The sequence below is a fragment of the Arachis hypogaea genome, chromosome 4, assembly GCF_003086295.3.
Source record: "Arachis hypogaea cultivar Tifrunner chromosome 4, arahy.Tifrunner.gnm2.J5K5, whole genome shotgun sequence".
In the NCBI taxonomy this organism is placed as follows: domain Eukaryota; kingdom Viridiplantae; phylum Streptophyta; class Magnoliopsida; order Fabales; family Fabaceae; genus Arachis; species Arachis hypogaea.
In genome coordinates this window covers 123,855,369-123,872,629 of record NC_092039.1, presented here as the reverse complement: position 1 = coordinate 123,872,629, position 17,261 = coordinate 123,855,369, and the positions used below count along the sequence as shown (strand labels likewise).

The 17,261-nt window shown below is 38.3% G+C and overlaps 3 protein-coding genes across 4 annotated transcripts; all 3 read right to left on the bottom strand.

Annotated features, from left to right (window-relative positions):
• Positions 1 to 4,612: 4,612 nt before the first annotated feature.
• On the bottom strand, positions 4,613 to 6,064 carry LOC140184261 (protein MAIN-LIKE 1-like). The gene is made up of 3 exons (XM_072234585.1): positions 5,388 to 6,064; positions 5,217 to 5,304; positions 4,613 to 5,125 (listed from the first exon to the last, which is right to left on the bottom strand). Exons 1-3 carry the CDS (start codon positions 6,062 to 6,064, stop codon positions 4,613 to 4,615), a joined length of 1,278 nt encoding a protein of 425 aa, XP_072090686.1.
• Positions 6,065 to 7,672: 1,608 nt separating this feature from the next.
• On the bottom strand, positions 7,673 to 10,986 carry LOC112797836 (uncharacterized). 2 transcript variants are annotated; one of them, XM_025840940.3, is made up of 2 exons: positions 10,723 to 10,986; positions 7,673 to 9,544 (listed from the first exon to the last, which is right to left on the bottom strand). In XM_025840940.3, exon 2 carries the CDS (start codon positions 9,493 to 9,495, stop codon positions 7,999 to 8,001), a length of 1,497 nt encoding a protein of 498 aa, XP_025696725.1. In that variant the 5' UTR covers positions 9,496 to 9,544; positions 10,723 to 10,986; the 3' UTR covers positions 7,673 to 7,998. The 2 variants fall into 2 exon arrangements, with proteins under 2 accessions (XP_025696725.1, XP_029153852.1); XM_029298019.2 differs by having other exon boundaries at positions 10,491 to 10,936.
• A 1,877-nt stretch (positions 10,987 to 12,863) lies between these two features.
• On the bottom strand, positions 12,864 to 15,296 carry LOC112797835 (uncharacterized). Its single transcript, XM_025840938.3, has 2 exons — positions 15,103 to 15,296; positions 12,864 to 14,268 (listed from the first exon to the last, which is right to left on the bottom strand). Exon 2 carries the CDS (start codon positions 14,136 to 14,138, stop codon positions 13,323 to 13,325), a length of 816 nt encoding a protein of 271 aa, XP_025696723.1. The 5' UTR covers positions 14,139 to 14,268; positions 15,103 to 15,296; the 3' UTR covers positions 12,864 to 13,322.
• Between the last annotated feature and the right edge of the window lie 1,965 nt (positions 15,297 to 17,261).

Here is a 17,261-nt window from a genome sequence, read left to right as displayed (position 1 = left end):
AAATGAAGAATAAGATTTCAACGATGATGAATTTGAAGTTGTTGATATTTTGGATAATCTCCTCAGAAACTTCTTAGAGAGGCTTAATTTAGAGACTTCAAATAACACTGTAAATTCAAGCCCTAGTGCCGACGAAGAACAGATTTCAAAGGAGGAATCCAAGAAGACCGTTACCTCAGTGGATTTTTGTTCTAAGAAAAACAAAAAAAAAACAGTCAACCCAGAATACTCTGAATTGCCACAAAATTTCAGGAACTTGATAAGTGATATGGGTGGCAATAGAATCACTTTGGTTATCAAAAAGACTCTCTATGACTCATATTTGAATCCGCAACAAAAGGGGCTTTTGATACCCCGTTACAACAAGTCAAGAATAGTGGTTTCTTGCTTCCCACAAAACTAGAAAGTTTGGAGGAAAAAAAGGAAATAAAAGTGAAATTGTGTCCAACTCACGTTCTATTCATTGCTAAAGAAAAGAATGAAAAAGCATCAAACCGAACTATGCTGCCAATGGTTCTAATGCAGACTACGTTCTTCATCCAGCGACAAGAACAAACTGAAAGAACCTCTCGTGGATTCTGATGATTCTACAGTGCCGTTCTCAAGCAAGAAGATGGCAGCAAATGCTTTTGGTTATTGTCTTGAATCTGAAGGTATAAGTCGCGAAATGAGAGAATGGACTAACGAGGAGGAGAAAAGAATGATGAATATTAAGAGAAGAAAAAGAGACTGTTTGATGCAAAATGAAGAATAGGATTTCAATGATGATGAATTTGAAGTTGTTGGTATTTTGGATAATCTTCCCAAAAACTTCTTAGAGAGGCGTAATTTAGAGACTTCAAACAGCGCTGTGAATTCAAGCCCCCAGTGCTAACCAAGAACGGGTTTCAAAGGAGGATTCCAGAAAGACTGTTAGCTCAGTGGATTCTCGGTCTAAGAAAAAAACCAAAAAATCAGTCAACTAAGAATCTTTTGAATTGTCACAAAATTTAAAGAAGTTGATAAGTATTATGGGTGGCATCATAATCACTCTGGTTATCGAAAAGACTACCTATGACTTGGATTTGAATCTGCAACAAAATGGGCTTTTGATACCATCACAGCAAGTAAAAAATAGTAGTTTCTTACGTCCCACAAAACTAGAAAGTCTCGAGGGAAAAAAGGAAATAGAAGTGAAATTGATGCAACTCTCGCTGGAAATCACAGAGTTGACTTTGGTTAAGTGGGTCATGCGCAAAGATGTAGGAGCAGAGAAAGCAAACACTTCCTATATTCTAAGGTCAAATTAGGTGAAAGTCGCAAACGCAAACAAACTAAAAAAGAATGATGTTATTCAAGTATATTCATTCCGAACTGAAGAGAAATTATGCATCACAATTCTCAAACTTTGATTTATTGTTTAATTTTATTTTTTCTTTAATTGTTTTTATCCTTATTTACTAATTACTAGAACTTTGTCGATAAATTAGTAATGAGCTTTGTTAGATTTTTCTTCTTATTTGCTAGAATTGTTGATAAAATTCTCTTTATCATAGTTGGAAGAGTTAATGTTTTATTTTTATGTTTTGTTTTAAAAAAAATCTTCACATTTTCTTTTTTTATTTTTTATAGTTTTATTCTGGTATCAGAGTCATGATATCCTCGTTGAGAAATAATTCTGGTGAGAAATAACCATATTTCTCTTTCAATCCCCTCCCACAATGAATAATCAATCTTTCAATTTAGCTCAAGATCCAATCAATCCCTATTACTTCCATCCAAGAGAAAATCCTACCTCAATCTTGGTTATCTCTATCCTTACAGGAAACAACTACCTTTCATGGAATAAATCATTCACTATGACTATAATTTCTAAAAATAAATATGAATTTCTTACCGACAGTTCTGTTTGCACTTCCTTCCGGCAGTTCCATCCGCGCTTTCTTCAATTCCGTCAGCACTTCCTTCTGGCAATTTCGTCTGCGCCTTCTTCCCGCAGTTCCATATGTGCCTTTTTATTGCAGTTTCGTCTGCGCCTTCTTTCCAGCAGTTCCATCCGCGCTTTCTACGCTTCTCTCCGGCTCTGTTTCAGCTGTTCCATGCCTTCTTTCCGACAGTTCCGTCCGCGCTTTCTTTCAGCAGTTCTATCTACGCTTCTTTCCGGCTCTGTTTCAGCTATTCTATCTGCACTCTTACTGTGCTCTATGCACTCTCTCTGAAGATCGCTACTTGTTCTTTTTCCCACAATATTTCCTTCTATGTTTCTACATCACCGTGCCACACGCGTCTTCCTCAACCATTTCATCAGAACCTATCTAAACTGTGGATTATTGACATTTTTCATCCACCAGCTTGCGGGAATATATTAAATTCTTATTATATTTTTATTTGTTATTTTATCTTTTTCTTCTAGAAATAAACTTTATTAAGTTGTTATTTTTATGTTTATTTTGGTTATTTTACCTTATTTTAAAATCCAAAATTAATTTAGTAATTATTATAAATAGATAGTATTGTTCTCCCAAAATATTAAACAACAACAACATACAATAAAAAAAATTTCATCTTTTTTTATTCTTTCACAGTTTATTAATATAGCCAAAAGAATTTATAACATACTGTCGTAGGCTAAAGTATAGGGTAAAAAACCCAAATGAGCCAAGGGGAGCTCAAAATTACCTAATTCAGCCAATTCAAAAATCCATACATGAATCAACCAGGACGAATTATTATATAATTCGAATCAATATGATTCGAATTATACTTACATGTAATTCAAATTGATATGATTCGAATTACACACAGGTAACAAACTAAAGTAATTCGAATTGACTTAATTCGAATTACTAGGAAGGACACATTATTAAGTAATTCGAAACAACTTGTTTCAAATTTCACTTAACTAATTCGAATTTAGTTAATTCGAATTACTAGGTTAGGTTGTGATACTACATAATTCGAAACATATAGATTCGAATTATATATATATAGTGCGAGCCAGGGCTGTATATATATGCTGTGAACTCATGTTGCTCTCAACAAAGAGGGGAGATGGCTAGTGAGGAGAGTTTCCTAGTTCTGGTACATTACAGAGGGTCGATTAAGAGAAAAACTCGGTCCGGCGTGAAGTTCACTGATAAGGATCCCCTATGTATTATCGTGACGCCAACAACCACCTATGATGCTCTTGTTAGCTCTGTGCTGGAGAAGCTTGGTCTTGAAGGAGTTAAAAGGGTCAAGAAGTTTTTCTACCGCATTCCAACAGCGGTGCTCCATGACACCGTGAAGTTTGATTGTTTCACAATCGGTAGTGATGAGGACTTGCAGGTTATGTTTCTTTCTCGTAGGCAGTTTCCCGAGGTAAGGACACCAGAGCTGTTGGCAAAGTTGGCTGATGTGGTATCTAGCTCGGGTGGTTCGAACCGAAATGCCAATACTATAGCCGCGGTTGCCGGCTCGAGCTCGAGACCTGTTGTTGCTTCATCCTCTGCTCCTGTGTATGAGCCACCGATGCAGCCTGTTGCGTCCCCTTCGTTTGCCGTTGATCTGAGCGGCAATGTTGGAGACGAGGTTCGGTATGGGGAACATATTCCCACCGAGGTACATTGTCCCACACCGGCTGGTGTTGGTGATGGTTTGTTTGATGATCCAGATGACGATGACGTGGAGCCGGATATGATCGCTGATGAAAGCGGCGATGATGTTGGAACTACTGTTCCGACAAGGGCTACAGGTGGATCTAGTTCTGGCACACAGCAGTATCCACCCCATTTTTCCTCATTGGACCTGGATGCCATGCGGCAGGACGACAATGCTCTGCAGGCCTCAGGATTTGGTGCTAGAGATACCGAGGGGTCTGCCGGTATGAACGAGTTCCAGGTTGGCCAACAATTTCAGGATAAAGATGAGGCGCTGTTGAGTGTGAAGACGTACAGTATCCGCCGAGGGGTCCAGTACAAGGTCGTTGAGTCTGACTACCGCAGGTATGTGGGAAAGTGTTCTGAGTTTGGGAACGGGTGCACATGGCTAATTCGGTTGAGTCTCCGACAGCGGAAGGGTATCTGGGAAGTGAAGCGATACAACGGACCGCATACATGGCAAAAGGATGCGCAGGAGCTACCGTGGCAGGCTCATTCAGATCTACATCCAGGGGTGCCCGTGTCCCTGTCGTCTGAACCCGTCCGGCTGCAGCCTCATCCTTCTGCATGATGGTCCGGATATCATCAAGGAAATGTGGTCCACCGAACTCGGCCACAATGCCATCACTAGCAAGTAAGTCTCCAAACATCGAGCCAGGACTCACCCATGGAGTACTATCCTGAAGGGTATGATCATCACCGGGAACACCTACGAAATAATCTCCAAGACCTCCACCACCAAACCCAGCATCAGTGTGACTCGTGGGATCTCCCATACCAGATCCATGGGACCCACCATCATGCCCGCCCTGATGGGCCCTATCAACCCCCGCAACATCACCTCCCCCAGGCATCTGGGCACCCTGTCTAGCAGCACCCACCCTCCTCCTGCCTCCATGACCACGAACTCTCCCCCCACCCCTAACTGGGTCGTCTCCGGCATCCATAGCCCGATCCACCCAGTTCCACTCACGCTGGCTACGATGTGTCCCAACTCATGCTCTCCGCTCAATACGACGTCTGTCAAGAACATCCTCGACCCGGTCCATGTCTGGAAGTCGGCCTGCACCCCTCTGCGTCGCCTCATCTGGAATAGGAACACCTCTCGGATCCCCCAATAACATCTCCGGCGACAAAAACCTCTTTCCGTGCTGATACCACCATGTCAAGAACTCATGTGACGGTCCGGGGTCGGGCACGATGTCAAACTGTAGAATGTGATCAGCACGCTCCTGCCAGTGAAGATGCCACTCAGGGTACTGTGCCGGGAACCAACGGTCACCTCCTCTCCCGTCCTTCGACATCAGGAAGTCGATGTTCAGGACGGGAGACGGTATGGGCTGAACGCCGCCAAACTGAGGTAAAACTCTATCAACCTGATGCCACTCGAGAACCACAAAATAAATCAGGGATGTCCTGCATCGCCATAACATCGTATGCCGAGGCTCCAACACCTCAGGATGGACAACCTGGATGACGTCGAGTGCGCTATAGGGCATCCATATAAACTGAAAAAATCAAAATCAAATCGTTTGTACACTTATTTAAGTGCTATAATGAAACAATGACTTGAGATACACAAATGTTCTGCGTACTTACCTGCCGAGGCTGTAACAAGTCGATCTTCATGCGAGCCATCTGTACCCGAGGTCCCTTGTTGCTAATCCCAGGATTGTAACCAGACCATCTGCGTACAAGAAAACAGAAGAATTGGTTGCATAATTGAAAATAATAACAAGAAGAATATATAGTACAAAACAATAACGGTACCTCGAGGCAAGGGGCCAGCTGATCTCATCATACCCAGATGGTCTAAGTGTGGGAAACCTCCACAAGATCCAAGACTGTAATAACTGTAACGGGCCAGCTAACTTCACCACATGTCTGTTGGCGACTCGGCACATGCACCTGTACAGCCATGCTAGTGCCGCCGACGCCCAACTGTAGCGACCCATCTCCTCAAGCCGAGCAACATAAGGTAGCCATCTGATGTGTATACGATTGCCGGACTTGTCGGCAAACAGCTGCGTACCCAATAACATCATGATATAGGCCTCTGCCCCGTCTGGACACTCTGCAAATGTCTCCTGAAACCAGGTGCAGTTGACTGCGAATTTCTGCACCTGGTTCTCGGGAGGTAAAACACCGAGCAACTCATGGAACCACTGCCAAGCAGGTCTCCCACCCTCAATGTAAAGGTGGAAGTCGGTAAGGCAACCACTAACGTAATCTCCGTCGACTGGCAACCCCAGCTGGTATGCGACGTCCTGAAGCGTGATAGTGCACTCTCCGAACGGCATGTGGAAGGTGTGCGTCTCAGGCCGCCACCTCTCGACGAATGCGCTGACTAGGGGCTCGTCTAGTCGGAACCATCTGTCGTTCAGTCTCGCAAGATGGTAAAGTCCCGCCATCTGCAAGTACGGAACATACCTCTCATCAAGACGCATCCCCTGTTGCCGCCTAACGCTGGATATGCAACGACGCGGCTGACCAGTGCATAAACCGCATAATTAGAACAGATGCACAAACCACTAACATAAGCGATATATTTTATAAGGAACCAGAAAATAAATCATGATGGGTAAAAGATATATGAAACAAACGACCGACATTTCATACACAAACCGCTCACTCAAACCACGTGCCAATACCATTAACAAAAACATATGCATTTTCACATTTATCATAATCCACTACCGTTAACCGCTAAACCATCACTGAATCCACTATCCAAAACCGTTAACAAAAACCAAGTTCAAAAATATATAACAAAAACCACTGGCCTAAACCACTTGCTTAAACCGCTAACAGTAAAATCAACCGCTAAAACAAAACCATTAACAAAAACCACTGTCCTACACCACCAACCTAAACCACGACCCCAAACCGCTAACCATCACTAAAACCACTATCCAAAACCATTAACACAAACCGCTTACAAAAAACAATTTCAAATACCACTAAAAAAAACTACTGGCCTAAACCACTTCCATACACACCTAACACTTAAATAAACCGCTATAAAAAACCATTAACAAAAACCACTAGCCTACACTACTTTCCTAAACCACTATCCTAAACCACTAACAGTAACATAAACCATTATAAAAAACCATTAACAAATACCGTTATCATAAACCGCTTTCATAAACCACTAACCTCGTCGTTGATCACACCGGCGATATGAGCTACTCCATCCAAACGATAAAGCCTTCCCGGATCGTCCCCATCGACAGAAACAGCCGCTCTGGTCTCACTCGTACTGAACGTTGGTCTTCTTCTCTGGGATTTGGTGGGGTTGGAGAATGAGAAAGTGATTCGAATGAACTTGGCTCGAACTCCTTTTATAGCCGAATCCCTTGTAATTCGAATCAAGTTGATTCGAATTACTATGCAACTCAATTTTCACCTAATTCGAATCAACTAGATTCGAACCTCTCTACTATCCACTTCTCCTAGTAATTCGAATTAAGTAAATTCGAATTATGTTGATGTAATTCGAAACAGATTGTTTCGAACTTCATTGGTTTGTTGCCTTCCTAGTAATTCGAATCATATCAATTCGAATTACATGTAAGTATAATTCGAATCATATTGATTCGAATTATATAATAATTCGTCCTGGTTGATTCATGTATGGATTTTTGATTTGGCTGAATTGAGTAATTTTGAGCTCTCCTTGGCTCATTTGGGTTTTTTACCATAAAGTATAATAATAATATTAAGTGATAGTAAAATTTAATACTCATCCTAAATTAAACTAGTTATAAATATGAATACATAATTTGCTATGTGATGTCGAGAAATTAGTGTTTTTTTACCGAAAAATAATTATATTATATCGAAACTAAAAATTATTTATCAAATAAAAATATATTAAAGTTACTATATTATTATTAAAAATTTAATTATTTTTCTATGATAAATTTAAATATTTATTTTATTATCAAATATTTGATTATTTCAGTATATAACTTATATAAATATACATAGAAATATAATGATTATTTTGGTTAACATAAAAATTTAATCTATAATTAGCACATAAGGTAATATAAGAGGGGAACACAAGATTCTTCTTCCAATTTTACACACATACTTCAATATCATTATTCTTATTCTTATTAGCTTCTACATACAAAGACAAATTTACCCCTAGTTCCTACAGAGCTACATATACAGCTTGTTGACTCTAATCTACTTCAACAAGCTTGGGCTTATTTTCAAAATTCTAGTGCCTTATTCCATATTAACATGCAATACTATGTTCTTTGTTATGGGCACACAGATCCTATTACAAGAAATTCAAGATCATACCATAGAATTTAGTATTACTAAAAAAAGAAAACTTGTCTACCATAAAAGGAAAAAATTTAGTAACCTATTGTGCTAGGGTGTTTTTCAAAGGGCTCTTGCTGTTCTGTTGAGATATTATAGATTCAAAGGCACCAACCAATGCCTTAACCTTGCTCCTCTGAATCTCAACAAGTTTATTTGCAGTTTCCTCAATCACATTGTTCATCAATGCCTCCCCATATTTCTTTCCCTTCAAATTATTCCTCAAAACAACACCTTGTGCAGCTTCACCCTTAGCATTATTCCACAACATGCTTCCTCTCTTGAACTTTAGATTCCTTGGATTGTGTCTTTTCTCAGTTTGAGTTTCAACCATTTGCCTGCTAAAGATATTAACTTTTCTTAACACTTGGCCCTCCTCCTCTTTAGAGCATGCAATTTCATCTTTTCTAGGCTTGTCATTCTCCTCAGCTTCCAAAGTATTATTATTGTTCACATTTTCCATGCATGCAATTCCATTGCTTCCTGAAGAAGTATCCTCCCCAAACTCAGTGGTTGCTTTTTCAGTTTCCATTCCGCGTTCTTCGGATGAGGATTGAGTGGGTGGTGAATTGGAGAGGGATGATTCGGTATCCTGGCTTTCATTTTGATGATCGGATTGCAAAGTTTGGCTTTCGTTTTCAACCTCGAGAATATACAAAGTCTTTTCCTCAACCTCATTGTGTTGTGGTTCAGGATTTTCTTTTCTAGGCTTGGTTTGGTTCTTGAGATTAGAGGCAATTTTCAGGCTTTTGTGCTTCCTTGCATTAATACTTGGAATTCTCTTGAGAGAAGCTTTTAATGATGGCAAAGAAACTCTTGAAGGTGAAGCTACTGCGGAAATGGCTTCCCTCTTCTTTTCGATCTTAATCTCCCTACTCTTGCTGCCACCAAAGTCCATTGAGGAATTCTTAGAAACCGTTTTCCTCGTTGCCTCCGCGTTTGCATTCACAGAAATCACATGCTTGTCAGACAACTCAATATCTTTTGAAGAAGGCTTCTTTGATGAAGTTCCAATTATTTTCGCCGTTGAAATCAGTGGAGTCTCCTCCTTCTTGGAAATTTCTCTTGAAGAAGTTCCTTCCCTCATTTTCTTGGCCAATGATGTTCTGTTCCTGTTCATTGGAACTTCATTCCTAATTTGTTTTTGACTGTCTGAAGTATGAGAATTTTGGACCATAGATTTAACTGATTCGTTGTTCTTGAACACTGATATCTTTTGCATTGCTTTTGAATCAAGCGATGCTCTGTGCTTGTCAACAAAGATAGTTACCCCTCCGATCACCTCTTCCGAATTTTGCCGAAGGATTTTTCTTTCGCCGCTTTTAGGAATAGAAGGTCTCTTCTTTGCTTCAGTTTCCTCATTCTTCCCAAGTTTACAATGATCATGACAGGAGCCAGTGGAAGATCTTAGATAATGAGGAAGAACTTTTTGTTCACCAATTCCAGCACTTAATTTTCCGGTGGAGTGCCTTCTCAATTCACCCCGACCGGACATGGTTACTTCTGTAATCATTGCTATATCGATGTTTGAGGGAGCCATGAATCAGATAGGAGATGAGGAATGCAGAACAAGATTCAGAGCTTGACCACTGAAACAAGGATAACAAAACTACCTTAGAATGATGCAAATACAAATATACAATACAAAATGGAAACTTATGAAAATGCCTATTAAAACAGAAAACTAAAAACAAAATGTGCATTCAAAATTTATAGTCATAGTACATAATTTAAGGGTAAACAATAAACATCAATAATGGTAAGGTGACAAAGCATGAAACTATATCAACCAAAGTGCATCATATCATGAAAAATACTTACTACCTCCAAATCAAAATCTTTGAAAGTTGGAGAAAGAAATTATTTTTAAAAAACTCAATCTCCATTTAGGGAAAACATTTTATGAATGCTTAGCAGAATGCCAAGGCAACATCAGAGTTACTTGTTTTGCATCTGATTCTAATCCATAAAATCTAGGATTCTAGATTAATATACACAAATTAAGATTACATGAAACAATAAATGCAACAGCAAGAAGCCACAAAGGCACAAAAATCTTGTAAAGAAGCGATAGCTTCAAACACTAAAATAAAAAAATATTAAAAAAGAAGAGAGAGGCTCCATTCAATAAACTACTAAATTTTACAAACATGCCTTTGAAATGGAAAAGAAAATGATACATCTTGAAAACAATTAAACATATATTATATGAGTGTATAAATTATGCACCTCTAAGCTTTAATTAACTGTACCTAAATATAAAAGGCATTTAAAGTCACATCACCAAAGTAACCTTTCATCTAAGGAAGAAATCAGAGAAGAAGAAGAAGAAGAGGAAGAACAACAACAATAAATTCAATCTGGGAAATTTGAATTACAAACACTATAATCAACTTGAAATTATTACAGTAGATGATCAAATGCATCAGAACATTCATTCAAAACAAAATCAGGAACATGCAGCCCTTTTTCATGCCAACACCACACACACATTTTAAGAAAATATTCATATTCATATTCAGAAGAAACCATCACCTTGAACTCGTTCACCAGTAACCAAAGCACATCAGAAAAATCAGACAACCATAATGCTCAAGCAATGTTTAGTTCTTCACAAAGCACCACCGTAAACAAAACACACCCAAATGAAGCCATAAAGAGATGTATAAGGAGAGTAGCATACCCATCTCAATAATCCAATCAAGATCATACATTTATGCGAACCCACATGATAATTTTTGAAGCTATAACGGGTAGTAGCATTTACCTTTTGTTATATACAGAGTTTTCAGAGCAAAAAAAACAGAGGATGCTGCAACAGAAAGAGAAGGAAAAGGAACAGAACGTAACAGAGTGAACACTGAGCCACTCCTTTATTTAGTTGGGATTAAAAAAGAAGGATTTTGCTTTGAGATTTGAACTGCATGCAAAGCAAGTAACTGTTTCTAGTTTGTTTCGTTTCCTATGTTTCGGTGAACTCTGTTTCTTCTTCAGTGCGCGTTTGTTATAAGAGAGAGAACATTGGATTTCTATTTTTTTTTTTCTAAAAACAAGAGTAAAAATATTATTTTTGGACCTTTTTTGGGGTCCCATTTGAAAAATCTTAATCAAAATTCGAAATTTAATGCACCAATATTACTAGTTAAGGGGAAAAAATCTATTTAAAATTAAATGGCATGCAATTAAAAACGAAACTTATTAATTTGGAGTTGGCAAAATTGTGAAGATATTTGACAAAAAAATCTTTATATGAATATTAATTTTGGTCGCTGAAAATTAATTTTGGTCATTGCGATTCTTTTTCTATGTTTTTTCAATTTTGGACATTGAATTGTCCTTTTTATTTTTTAATTTCAAATTCTGATTTTCTGTAATTATTAACATGTATTTTCAAAATGTACTCTTTTTGGAGTTTCTTTCTTCTCTCTATGTTCTGTTTATAAAAGATATATTCTGTTAAAAACAGAAAAAGATAATCTTTAAGAAAAAGTGAACAATATTGCAAAAATGCTCAAGCAAAACGACTTAATGAAACATGTCGTTTGGGACGTCTCAATTATCTACCTGAACTTTTATGTACAAGTTATGTAAAAAAAAAGGACATGCAAACTTTTCGTAATTCCTATGAGCAAGACATGTATGTCTTTTTCAACCTAATAAAAGGACTATGTCCTATCTTCCTTCAGATATTATAAGAAACTTGACATCCGATATGCAAGGACAAGTTAATTAGAAAGAATTAAAAACTAAAACCCAACAAACAGCACAATATGGTTTGTCAAATAACTAATAAGGAATCTTCAAGGAAACAACTAATAAGGGAAGAATCGACGTGTGTTTTTGTCATTTTCGAAGATATTCTTATTGCTCATAGTGCTTCAGTCCTTCTCTAATCTCGTTTCCAGGCTTGTAGAGCTAACAAGTTTTATCCCATTTAGTAGATAGTTTTAAGCAAGATGGTGAAAGGGACGCTATAATTTTATGTGGCAAAAAAAAAAAAAATCTTTGAATTTAAGGTCAGATTTTATCATATTGTCATTAGATCAACTATGTTATAGAAAATGAAATATGAATTTAATTTTGACGTAATGTCGGTATAAAGTAGTTTTACAGGTACATCAAAACGGATGTGATTGTACGACTATATAAAATGTTTTATATTGTCAGTATATCAAAATTAAACTCATGAAATATTGGCAACAAAAGATGAACATGAACATAAATTTAGTATATGATAGAATAAAAATATTTAAATAGAAGCTCAGATTCGAATCTTGTGATTTGAACTATGGCTCACGGCCAACTAATAGTTAGTTAAGGTCCCAATAGTATCAATTTGTTGTGTGTTTTATGTTTTAAGGTGAATTTGCATCTCACATCTAGATGTTGAGACACTACTAATCAACATGGTAATTTTGAAATTACTATTGGGTTGTTTCCACTACTATACTTGGAATATTATTTTCAGGATGGCCGATAATCAAGGTCAATCATTTTTGCTAGTGCACGTTTCAGGTTCAGGTACTTCGCTATGTTATTCACAATATTTATTAAAAGGATATTTAATGGAATAAGCCAAGAATGTTTCCTACTCTAATACCTTCATATAAGACAATACAATCGTGTATCACACACATCATGCACTATTATTATAATTTAATGATATAGATTGAATTGTAGAACAGATGCCACTCTCTTATCATTTCATAATCGTATAATTTCCAAGTGGTAGGTAGTCTACTTATAACTGAATCATGTGTCAGCAAATTGCATTTCAGAATCAGACTAAATTGATCCCACAAAGAGAATCAGCTATTTTATCTTCAGAAAAATCTTAAATCTCCCAGATTGCTCTACTTCATGATCTTGAGAAAGTGAACATATCAAGACATACACACAAAACAGATATCACAGAGAGCAAGACCTTCAAGCAGACAATAACAAGACAAACAATTCAATAGGTACATGCATACTTACAACTTTGAAAAAATAGTACAACTAAAACAAATGCTGCATTATAAGGAACATACATGTCTCTACACACAGCAAAATAATAGAATATTTTTTATATTGATCCACTTGATAACTACACCAGATTTGTTCTTCAGAAGCTCCAAAACTAATGGAGCATCCATTTGCAACAAGGAGAAGGCACAAGCTTTGATTCTTTTCCATATTCACTCTGCATGCTTGGTAGCGGTCAACAAGGTTATGCTAAAAACTGAATCCACAACCTCCAACATTGAAAGAGGAATGACCAAGCTTCTAAATGGTGAAGTCGGCTAATTGCAAGGAAATCATAGTAGATTAAGGGGGTACTAGACGAAGAAAGACAGCCTTCGCCTTCTTAACACCCGCATTGCAATCTCAAGTGATAATTTCCCTGATAAGCCAATCCAAACTAGGATATGCAAAGTACAAGATGAGAAATGATGGGAGAGCAAACACAATGGTAATAAGTATATACAGAGCCAAAATGGCTGCACTGGCCGGTATTGCATATAAGACAATCAAAAGAAATACGATGATCAAGGGGAACTTTGCTGTCAAGTGAACAAATAAAACCAGGGACTTGCGAATAGATGTATGCAGTCTTTCCATACTGAGGTAGTTACCAGTATTGTGATGAAACCGATTGGAACTCAATGACTCTGGATGGAGAACTTGTCCCCTCCTAATGTTGCCATGGCTTACTTGGCTTCCTGTAGCAAAATTGTCCCTATTTGGAAACACTAGATGATGATGATGATGATGATGATCCCCATATGAAGTTGAATGGGTCTTCACTCTATCACCATTCATACTCTCAACCATCCAAAGAAGAAAGTAGTTCTTGTGAGGGAACTTCAGATTTCCCCGATAAACTAAACGGAAAGATAGAAGGTTGCACCATGGGCAGGAGATAAAAAGTGGAAGCTGAATTGGAAGTGTTGGAAATTTAACCACAGCCCATTGCAGTCCCAGGATGCAATTTTTACATAGGGTGTGACCGCACCACAAAACATAAGGCACATTTTCGACAATGTTAAAGGATTCCCAGCATATTGGACATTCCAGTCCTTCTTCTCTGCTCACAATAGAAGTCTCATCGTCGGAACATTCTGAAGTAGCGTGAGAAGGCCTTGCACAATCGTTTCTCTGACCCACACTCCCAACAATGCAATTCGAAGCAAAGTTCCACATACTGAATCACAGTGGGTAAAACAACCAAGAAGAAAGCATCATTTTGACCTCATTGTGACAGTTAACAACTAACCCAAATCATCAAGTCCAGAAGCATGTCAAGGGGTTCAGAGTTGTCTCATGGTTAATCCTAATCCCAAAATAAAAATTATCAGAACAGTACATTAATGTTTTCATGCAATAATGAGAAAAATGCCATCGACAGAATCAGAAACGAAATCATGTTACCTAATCTTATACATGCACTTGACACACTTTATACAATCATAATCAATCAGGAAACAAGATCAAATGTCATGATTAGTAATCCATATCACTACTTCCCTTATACATGCATTTGACAACTTCTCACAGCATGATTAACTATAAATACAATATCCTTGTGGTTTGTGCTACTGTTAAATACAATATCCCTTCACTTTTTACAAAACAACATAGCCATAGAATGACAGAAAGCAAAAACTTTTGAATTTGGAAGCCTAACAAGTAACAACATTTGAGACCAAGATCAATCAGTCAAGCATCATACAGAATGCATAATAGAAAAAACTACACAGTTGCCAATAACCTATTAACCTAGTAAGAAATTAATCACAACAGAACATGCATTTGTCTAACAAATAAACAATACATAAAACCTAAAAAATATCTCCACTAATATCCATCTGAATAATCAAAACAAGGGAGAAAAATAGGTTTCAATTCCTCGACATTTCTTCAACCCCCCACCCAAACATAAAAAAATCGAATCAATGAGACATTTCGCCAATCTAATTAATTAGTTACACAATCCAAACAACGGAAATTGAAAACAAATTCAGAAATGCAAATGCCGAACGAGCTGAATCGAAGTTCAAAAATCAATCGCAACCCATCAAATAAAAGAAAAAACCCTAATAAAAAAAATGAATTGCTGCGCAACATTGATGAAATGGTATGCACGGGAAAGAAGATAGATGAGTACCAAACGGTGGAAGCAATTGCAAGCAACAAATTCTGAGGTTAGAGAACGAAAAAAAGGTTCTTTTATTTTCCGTGTCATTGTTGTGTGTTGGTTTCTCTCTCTACAGAGACAGAGGTTTTCTCCGGAAACATGGAGCAGCTTCTTCTCTTCTCTCTCTGACTGAGATCTTTCAGCCAAGTGGCTCCTAAAACGACACCGTGTCATTCACCCAATTCCTTTCTTCTTTTTAGAACTCCAATAATCCAATTCGTCATTATTCATTTTTCTATTTTTGGAAAAAGGAAAAAAAAGGAACAAACATCAGAGATATTTTCTTCTACTCTTTTTTGTCTACATTTTAAATTTTTGGTTTCAGTAATTAATAATATAAAATTAATTTGATTACATTTGTACCTTTTATAATAAACATAAATACTATTTTAATTGACACCCGTATATTTTTAATAATTAATAATACATATTTTTTGTTTTATTAATTAAAACTAATTTAAATATATAATTTTATAATTAATAATACATGTTTTAATTGCAATATATATTTTATGTTAAAATTATTACTAAAATATTATATTTTTATACTTGTTCATACTCTGGCCCAATGATAAGGACTCAGGTCCAACTAAAAGGCCTAATCTGATGGACTAAGCCTAGCTAAGCACCGACCTTCACATAAGAAGTCGGTGTCCACTACGACTTACTCTAAAGAAGTCGGACATGAGATTAGCATTGTAGATAAACACTCATTCAAATGAGTAAACCGCCCCTAAATCTCTCTAACCGCTTCATAAAGCCATATCTTAACCTCCCTAAGATAATGGGACGGTTAACACCCTAAAGATATGGCACTACTCCAACGGTGGTTATTGGCTCACCACTATAAATACACTGACACCCCTCAGGTATCTCTAAGCCCAATACTCTCTAGACCTGCTCATACTCTTGCTAACTTAGGCATCGGAGTGTCTTTGCAGGTACCACCCCCTCTCCTCGTACAAACAAGTCGGACGGAGCCTCCCGAATTGCATATTCATTCGGCAACCTCCTCCTTCACACATTTGGGCCAGCCAACGCCATCCATCCAGTCAATCTCCGGTTACCCACCGTAACATTGGCGCCGTTGCCGGGGACCCGAGAGATCATCCATTGATGGCGGACAGATCCCACGAAGAAGGTCATGTGGAAACGGATTCTGAACAAGAGAATCTGGACACGGGCAATAACGATGTGGACCTAGCCCTACACCAGGAAGTTAACAATCAGCATAGAGAGGGCACCTCCGGGGTAAAAAACCCGAAGGTAAATTCCTCAGATGGGCGCGCATCAGAAAAAGAAGGACCATCCCATGTAACTGAACTCATGGGGTTAGTCCACAGCCGCCTGGAACAACTAGAACAAGAGCGGGAGCGGCAAAAGGAAACTGAAAAGCACCTAAAAGAGGAGATGGAACGGCGAAAAGAGTTAGAAAGGAAACTCTTAAAGCTGGAATCTTCCCTCAAGAGTCACAACTCCCGCGACGAGCAAGAAGAGCCGCTCTTGGGTGAAGAGGATCCTTTCAGCGAGGACATAATGAGGGCAAAAGTTCCGAGAAACTTCAAAAGCCCGGATATGGACCTCTACGACGGAACCACGGATCCAAAGCATCACCTAAGCAACTTCAAAAGTCGGATGTACCTAGCTGATGCTTCCGACGCTACGCGATGCAAAGCTTTTCCGACCACTTTATCGAAAGCAGCGATGAAGTGGTTCGATAGCCTTCCCCCGAGATTGATCACTAGCTTTGAAGACCTCTCAAGGAAGTTTTTGATGAGGTTCTCAATTCAGAAAGACAAGGTGAAACATGCACCGAGCCTCCTGGGAGTAAAACAGGAGGTCGGAGAATCTTTACGAGCCTATATGGAAAGGTTCAACAAAGCTTGTTTGGAGATCCAAGACCTGCCCACAGAGGCAGTCATAATGGGGTTAGTCAATGGGCTCAGAGAAGGTCCCTTCTCACAGTCCATATCTAAAAGGCACCCCGTTTCTCTAAGTGATGTACAAGAAAGAGCTGAAAAGTACATCAATATGGAAGAAAACGCCAAGCTAAGAGACCTGAGTTGGCGACCTGGACCCCCTCCCTCAACTAAAGAGAGGGAGAGGGAAGCCAAGAGAAAGGAAGAACT

Coding starts and splice junctions, on each gene's coding strand:
- LOC112797836 (XM_025840940.3), bottom strand. CDS start 9,495: ATGGCTCCCTCAAACATCGATATAGCAATGATTACAGAAGTAACCATG.
- LOC140184261 (XM_072234585.1), bottom strand. CDS start 6,064: ATGCGTCTTGATGAGAGGTATGTTCCGTACTTGCAGATGGCGGGACTT. Junction 5,305..5,387: donor AGCTGGCCCCTTGCCTCGAG/GTACCGTTATTG, acceptor TCTTGTACGCAG/ATGGTCTGGTTACAATCCTG. Junction 5,126..5,216: donor ACTTGTTACAGCCTCGGCAG/GTAAGTACGCAG, acceptor TGATTTTTTCAG/TTTATATGGATGCCCTATAG.
- LOC112797835 (XM_025840938.3), bottom strand. CDS start 14,138: ATGTGGAACTTTGCTTCGAATTGCATTGTTGGGAGTGTGGGTCAGAGA.